The following is an 8,476-nucleotide window of genomic DNA, read 5'->3' as shown; positions in this document are numbered from 1 at the left end:
AAACAATGTTTCCCATAGGAAACAGTAAAACCGATTAATGCGTGCAAGCCAAAAAGAAAATCGCAAAAACGGCGCTCCACTGGGCGCCACCGCCCGGCTGTCACCTTCTGAAACAGCCGGGCGCTTCTCGGCGTTCTCCCAAACGCCGAACCCGAAAATTTCGGCAAAAGTTTGGGTTCGGGAGAACGCCGAGAAGCGCTGCCACCCATCTGTCACCTTCCAGCTGAAACGTGGACTCCAGGAAAGACGGCTTTGTGACATCAAAGCTCCGCCCCTGGAATTCCCTATTGGGATTCCCCACCTCTGTTTGAGCCTCCCGGCGGCGGGTTCATAAGGCGAAAAAAGTTTGTAAGAGGCAAAAAAATTCCAAACCCCGGGTTCGTATCTCGAAAAGTTCGTATGACGAGGGGTTCGTATCACGAGGTACTACTCAAATTGGTTTTGAAAGAAGTGCTTAGCATTACTTTTGAAAAAGGCATTCCTAAGGGTTAAGAAGGGCATAATTACACAATTCATTTTACCCCCTAATAAATTTTAATTACTTTTGTTCTTTCAACATATCACGTCATGAGCCTTTACTTTCTGAGTTTTATATCTTCATACAATATTCTTAACAATATTTCTTGTTTTTTAACAAAATTAGAAACCATTATCATTTCATTTTCAATATATCTCTCACATTTCTTTTCCTCTTAATATCTGTTGTTAGTTTTTTTCCCCCTCTGTTTTTTCTCCCCTGTTATAATTCCAACTAACAAAGATGTGGTCATTTCCAACCTATATATTCCTAATATTAATATGTTTTACTTCACTTATTTCCTAAACATTAATCCAAAGTTAACTTACACCAGTAATTTCATTATCCTCTTTTCCACATCATTATTTTTTCCTTACAAAATATATTCCAAAATTACTTATTTCAATCTTTATATTTTCTTCTATTTTTCCATATTCATCTTTTCTATTTTATAACTTCACTTCATGTTATTCATACATATTGTATATTTTATCCTTATTACAATAAACAGTAATAGATCCTTGGAACAAACTTCCAGCAGACGTGGTTGGTGAATCCACAGTAACTGAATTTAAACATGCCTGGGATAAACATATATCCATCCTAAGTTAAAATACAGGAAATAGTATAAGGGCAGACTAGATGGACCACGAGGTCTTTTTCTGCCGTCAATCTTCTATTGGGGGGGGGGGCGTTCGGCCAGGTATTTGGACCGGGAGTCAATGCTCACAGTCACTCATGCCCTCATCAGCTCGAGGCTCGACTACTGTAATGCTCTCTACATGGGGCTACCTTTGAAAAGTGTTCGGAAACTTCAGATTGTGCAGAATGCAGCTGCGAGAGCTATCATGGGCTTCTCTAAATATGCCCATGTCACACCAACACTCCGCAGTCTGCATTGGTTGCCAATCAGTTTCCGGTCACAATTCAAAAGTGTTGGTTATGACCTATAAAGCCCTTCATGGCATTGGACCAGAATATCTCCGGGACCGTCTTCTGCCGCACGAATCCCAGCGACCAGTTAGGTCTCACAGAGTTGGCCTTCTCCGGGTCCCGTCAACCAAACAATGCCGTCTGGCGGGACCCAGGGGAAGAGCCTTCTCTGTGGTGGCCCCGACCCTCTGGAACCAACTCCCCCCAGAGATCAGAGTTGCCCCCACCCTCCTCGCCTTTCGTAAGCTCCTTAAAATCCACCTCTGTCGTTAGGCATGGAGGAATTGAGATATATAAATTGAGATAGATAGATAGATAGATAGATAGATAGATAGATAGATAGATAGATAGATAGATAGATAAATGTTTCTATAAACAATTTATTCATAATTATATAATACAGTGGAACCCCGACTTACGAGTTTAATTGGTTCCGGAAGGAGGCTCGCACGTCGAACAGCTCGTATGTCAAAACATTGTTTCCCATAGGAAACAATGTAAAAGCGATTAATGCGTGCAAGCCCGAGGGCTGAGGGGAAAAGACGTCGGCTGAAGCGGGGAAGTTCGCCAGGAGTCAGCAAAGAAGCCGCGCGTGTGTTTTAAAACATCGGAGCCGGCATGGGGAGGCTTTTAATCAGCCCCCGAGCCCCCAACCCGGACTCGGGGGTTGATTGAGAGCCTCCCCATGCCGGCTCCGATGTTTTAAAACACACGCGCGGCTTTTCCGCTGACTCCTAAAGCGGGGAAGTTCGCCAGGAGGCAGCAGAAAAGCCGCGCGTGTGTTTTAAAACATCGGAGCCGGCATGGGGAGGCTCTCAATCAACCCCCGAGTCCGGGTTGGGGGCTCGGGGGCTGATTAAAAGCCTCCCCATGCCGGCTCCGATGTTTTAAAACACACGTGCGGCTTTTCCGCTGCCTCCTAAAGCGGGGAAGTTCGCCAGGAGGCAGCAGAAAAGCCGCGCGTGTGTTTTAAAACATCGGAGCCGGCATGGGGAGGCTCTCAATCAACCCCCGAGTCCGGGTTGGGGGCTCGGGGGCTGATTAAAAGCCTCCCCATGCCGGCTCCGATGTTTTAAAACACACGCTCGGCTTTTCCGCTGCCTCCTAAAGCGGGGAAGTTCGTCAGGAGGCAGCAGAAAAGCCGCGCGTGTGTTTTAAAACATCGGAGCCGGCATGGTTAGGCTCTCAATCAACCCCCAAGTCCGGGTTGGGGGCTCAGGGGCTGATTAAAAGCCTCCCCATGCCGGCTCCGATGTTTTAAAACACACGCACGGCTTTTCCGCTGCCTCCTAAAGCGGGGAAGTTCGCCAGGAGGCAGCAAAAAGCCGCGCGTGTGTTTTAAAACATCGGAGCCGCCATGGGGAGGCTCTCAATCAACCCCCGAGTCCGGGTTGGGGGCTCGGGGGCTGATTAAAAGCCTCCCCATGCCGGCTCCGATGTTTTAAAACACACGTGCGGCTTTTCCGCTGCCTCCTAAAGCGGGGAAGTTCGCCAGGAGGCAGCAGAAAAGCCGCGCGTGTGTTTTAAAACATCGGAGCCGGCATGGGGAGGCTCTCAATCAACCCCCGAGTCCGGGTTGGGGGCTCAGGGGCTGATTAAAAGCCTCCCCATGCCGGCTCCGATGTTTTAAAACACACACGCGGCTTTTCCGTTGCCTCCTAAAGCGGGGAAGTTCGCCAGGAGGCAGCAGAAAAGCCGCGCGTGTGTTTTAAAACATCGGAGCCGGCATGGGGAGGCTCTCAATCAACCCCCGAGTCCGGGTTGGGGGCTCGGGGGCTGATTAAAAGCCTCCCCATGCCGGCTCCGATGTTTTAAAACACACGCACGGCTTTTCCGCTCGGAAGCAAAGCAAGCCAGCCTGGGTCTTCTCGGCTCGTATCTCGAATGTGAGCTCGTGAGTCGAGCAAAAATTTCTCTAATCTCGCAGCTCGTATCTCGAGTAGCTCGTAAGTAGAGCTGCTCGTATGTCGGGGTTCCACTGTACTAATAAATTGATTAAACATACACTTTAGCACCAATTATTATCTTTTATATCACAACACATATAAATTCACTTCTACATATTTCTTATTTAAAAGTTACATGTTTTCAATCTTCATCTTTTCAAATATCAAACTTATTCACAAATACATTGCATGTTTCAATTTTTATATTTTTCAATCTTCATCTTTTATTTTATAACTTCATTTCTACATGTTTCATAATTACATTTTATCCTTATCTCAGTAATACTAAATTAATCAAACATTATCTTTCATCAAACTTATATTCAAAAATAATGCTTTTCTCTCTTCCCCCCCCCCCCCCATATTAAACATATTTAAAAGTCAGATATTTTCAGTCTTCATCTTTTCTCTTATCAGGCTTATATTCAAAAATATTACTACTAATTTACACCTTTTTATTTTTCTTTTATCCCTTTCCTTTTTACCCTTTTCTTTTTCACTTGCCTCCCCCATATTTCTTTTAGCTCTATCTTTTCTCTCTTTAACTCCTTCTCCTTTTTTTGCTATGGTCTCAATCTTCCTCTCTTCTCTTTCTCCCTTTTTGTTGTCTGATATTTCTTCCATTTTTCTAGTTTTTTTCTTTCTTTCCCCTTCTAATTTTCTTTTCCTTCCCTAATTTTTCCATACCAGAGATCTTTCCATTCTGCTTTGCCCCCTCATTTCCACATTTCTTTACTGAGCCTGTTTTCTGAAAATCAAAAAGATATTTTTGCAATAAATGCCCTTCTCTCCTCCTACAGGCAGTTTATTCAAGATTACACTACTGTGTATGACAATCAGGTTTATAGCATCTTGGAAACAGTGGCAATTCTGGACCGGTCTCTGGTCATCTCTCTGATTCCGGCTATGACCGAGGCCCTGAGGAATTCAGAGTACAAACAAGGCCTGGGCAGAAACACCTTGCAAAGGTAAGTTTGGAGGTTATGGTTGCTTTAGAGCAACAAAGACATGTTCACTCGTTCTTTACAAGAGCTGTGTTTGAAGGATGGTGCATATTTCCTTGAGGCAGGAATTAGCCACAGTTATTTCCACTCATTTTTTTCATATATAGAGATTACCATTTGGATTCCTCCCCACCCCACCCCCCGCCTAATTTGATTTCATTTTTTTAGTTTTCACACAAATGCAGCAGCAAATGGCACCTTTTGTTGTGTGAACTCCATAATAAGGGTTCCCTAATCAATATGCGTTGCAGATTTGAAACTCTTGCTGTAAGAAATATGCTACGCTTAAACCAGGCACCCTAACGCTGAGCTACTATGGGATAGAGATATGAAAAAAATAAGCTTTCTGAACTGAAATAAAATTGTGTGCTTTTAGTAAGGTCCTGGGATTTTAATCAAAAATCAGTTGTCATTTTATTAAATATGAAATGACCCGTGCTCTAAACTGGTGCAGTTTTAATCTTTTTGAAACGATGCTGATGCTATATTATGGAATGGAAGAGGAAAACAAAGCCAATTTAGTCTTTTATTAACTTCCTTTACTTGTTTCCAAAAGTGCAGAGAAATTGATAACAACATAACTTAAATCTACAATTCCTGTTGTTAGTTAGCTCTTGCTGCTGTACTGCTATATTTTTCTTTCTGCTTGTAAAATAATAACTTACAAACTTTGACTGATTCTGCGTGGATGAAAAGGCCATTCAACAGGTTCTTATTTGTATCTCTGCTTATTTGGGCCCTCTTCTTTTTAATGGCCACCTTCCATATGATTGGAAATGCATATTGGGTCCAAGATGCCTTGATTAGGTGCCCACTTTAAATAACTGAAATTGGATTGAGAATATAGTATATGCTACTTAAAGCAAGTGGTGCTCCTCCTCAAACAACCCAAAAGACTTAAAAGGACTTGGCTGAAATTGTGAATGTGTATTCTGGAAGTTCTGCATTCTTATTTGGCCATCTCTTTAGGCATTTCCATAGCTGTTTTTGAGTTCTCTTTAAAGCAGGAGTGTCAAACTCGATTTCACTGAGGGCCACATCAGGGTTATGTTTGACGTCAGAGGGCTGGGGGTGTGCATGGCCATCTCGATGCCACTCTTGTGATGGCCAAGTGCTAAGGCAGAACTTCCCTGAGACTCACTCACTCTCATTATAATCTTCCTTCCTTCCTTCCTGAGTTCCCTGCCTCCCTCCTTCCTTCCTTCCTTCTTCCTTCCTTCCTTCCTTCCCTGCCTCCCTCCTTCCTCATTTTCCTTTCTTCTTCCTTCTTTTCTTTCCTTCTTTTTTTCCATGCTCTCTTCCCATCTTTTTCTTACCTTTCCTCTTTTCCTTTCTCTTTTCCTGTCCCTTTTTTCTTGCTCAAATACAAAAGGGGAATATTTCTCCTTTTGTTTTGTTTGTAATTTGTGCCACATTTTCAGCTGGGACAGCCTCCTGCAGCCCTCTGCCAGCAAAAACGGAGCTCGGGGGTCGCACATGTCACCCCCCCGACACGCATGCTCCATTTTTGCTGGCAGTGCCACTGTTTCTAGGCCAGCACTGTGGGCCAAATCTAAGCATCCCACAGGCTGGATCCGGCCCACAAGCCTTGAGTTTGACACCCCTGCTTTAAAGAGAAAAGTGGGGAAATAATATTTTAAATAAATGAATTGGACATAAATATTTTATAAGTTGGATGGCGATATAAGAACAAAGGGGGGGGGAAGCAACTCTTCCCGATGATGATTAAATAACGTAAAGGAATCCTCAATCCGAGTATTGTATTGGCAGTTCGGTGTTAGCAAAAACTTCAGAAGAGAAGGATTTAGGGGTAGTGATTTCTGACAGTCTCAAAATGGGTGAACAATGCAGTCAGGCGGTAGGGAAAGCAAGTAGGATGCTTGGCTGCATAGCTAGAGGTATAACAAGCAGGAAGAGGGAGATTGTGATCCCCTTATATAGAGCGCTGGTGAGACCACATTTGGAATACTGTGTTCAGTTCTGGAGACCTCACCTACAAAAAGATATTGACAAAATAGAACGGGTCCAAAGACGGGCTACAAGAATGGTGGAAGATCTTAAGCATAAAACGTATCAGGAAAGACTTAATGAACTCAATCTGTATAGTCTGGAGAACAGAAGGGAAAGGGGGGACATGATCGAAACATTTAAATATGTCAAAGGGTTAAATAAGGTTCAGGAGGGAAGTGTTTTTAATAGGAAAGTGAACACAAGAACAACGGGACACAATCTGAAGTTAGTTGGGGGAAAGATCAAAAGCAACATGAGAAAATATTATTTTACTGAAAGAGTAATAGATCCTTGGAACAAACTTCCAGCAGACGTGGTTGGTAAATCCACAGTAACTGAATTTAAACATGCCTGGGATAAACATATATCGATTGTAAGATAAAATACAGGAAAAAGTATAAGGGCAGACTAGATGGATCATGAGGTCTTTTTCTGTCATCAATCTTCTATGTTTCTAAATCTAGAAAGAGAGATCTGTACTCTGAAATTTGTTTTTAATGGAAATTTGCTCAGAGCCGTTCAGTGAGTCTGACTTCTGTAGCAGGTTACAGCTCCTCTAATTCTAGATCAATACGTCTGAGAATTATAAGGGTGTAAACTAGAACTTCTGTTAACATAGTGATATTAACAGTAAGCGAAGAGGTGGATTGAAATAATGCTTAAAATTGTCATGCTCTCAAGCTGTTGCTTCAATAACTAAAAAAAAATCTAAAATAGTAATAATCTTGCATTAAACGGTACAAAAATATAGAAAAAATACTGTCAATTTGTTTACAATAGCAAAAGAATAACATGACTGATTCTTAAGCTCTATGACACTAGTTTCAATTAAAATGTTATATCTTTTGTTTGTTTTCCTTCTTAACAGAGAAGCCTACAAAAGACTTTTATCTCACCTCACAGAAGCTGGACAAATGGAGATACTGAAACTGGAAAATGAGTCCTATTAGCAGCATGTTGATTGGTTTTGTGTGGGTGTGGGTGCTTGTGTATATGTGTGTGTGTGTCTTCATAGATTTTCACGAGTATATGTATGTAGATTGTTCTGAGTTCGGGTTTGCCCCGTGTAATATTTTGAGTGTCACATAGACACTCAAAATATTACATGGGGCAAAAACCGAACTCAGAACAATCTACATACATACATACATACATACATACATACATACATACATACATATATATTTGTTTTCGTAAATTTTCACGGGTATATGTATGTAGATTGTTCTGAGTTCGGGTTTTGCCCTGTGTAATGTTTTGCATGTCTATGCGACGTTTCAGTGAAATCACATTCACCATCATCAGGCTGAAGTTCCAAGCTTCGTGTTGTTGTAAAATGGAAGAAATGACAGTTGCAAACATTCCATTTTACAACAACACGAAGCTTGGAACTTCAGCCTGATGATGGTGAATGTGATTTCACCAAAACGTTTTATATAAGCAGATATGATTTAATATTTTAAAACTTCAAACAACATCTCCAAAGTATCCTGGATGTTTTCTTTTTTGTTACATATGAACGTTGCACACCGTTACAATCTATCCAAACTATTAGAAAAGCTATGCCAAGAATAAAAATGTGTCATATCCTAAATATTAAACACTAAATAGAAATAGGAAACACAATCTCCAATGGTATCTTTTTCCTGGGCCAGTAAATCAGCACTCTTTTGCTGTCACGTCTTTCAGTTTGACATCTTGAATGTTTTGCACGCCAACACTTCACACGAGCAAGGCCAGGATGGGGTGAAGAAACTTGTGTGCCTTATGTTAACAGAAGATCTTGTGTATGCATTGCGTGGAATGGTAAGAGCTGTCCTAGCATTGCCCCCCTTTTTTAAAATCTGTAAATATGTATTGCAGAATTCGACTTCTGACCCTTTCTGTGTTATCCTTATATTTGTTTGAGCCGTGTTCCTATTCTTGAATACCAAGAACTGATTCAATAATGAAAACTGCTCACTAGGCCTCTGTATTGCTGTATGGACCAATCACTGAATAAAATATGCAGCTGCCACATCTGGCAAGTAGACTCTTCATTTATAAGTAGGGTGGTATATTGACTC

At 41.8% G+C, this 8,476-nt stretch overlaps 1 protein-coding gene across 1 annotated transcript in view; it reads left to right on the top strand.

The window, feature by feature from the left end:
• Window positions 1-7,360, top strand: part of MMS22L (MMS22 like, DNA repair protein) — a 104,165-nt gene extending 96,805 nt beyond the window's left edge. Inside the window, exons 22-23 of the mRNA XM_070764781.1 lie at window positions 4,197-4,364; window positions 7,279-7,360. Coding sequence (XP_070620882.1) covers window positions 4,197-4,364; window positions 7,279-7,360 — 250 coding nt within the window. The remainder of the gene's footprint in view (window positions 1-4,196; window positions 4,365-7,278) is intronic.
• The last annotated feature ends 1,116 nt before the right edge of the window (window positions 7,361-8,476 follow it).

The sequence above is a fragment of the Erythrolamprus reginae genome, chromosome 1, assembly GCF_031021105.1.
Source record: "Erythrolamprus reginae isolate rEryReg1 chromosome 1, rEryReg1.hap1, whole genome shotgun sequence".
NCBI classification, from domain to species: Eukaryota; Metazoa; Chordata; class Lepidosauria; order Squamata; family Dipsadidae; genus Erythrolamprus; species Erythrolamprus reginae.
The sequence above is the reverse complement of the archived record's forward strand: the minus strand, read 5'-3'. Positions and strand labels throughout refer to the sequence as shown.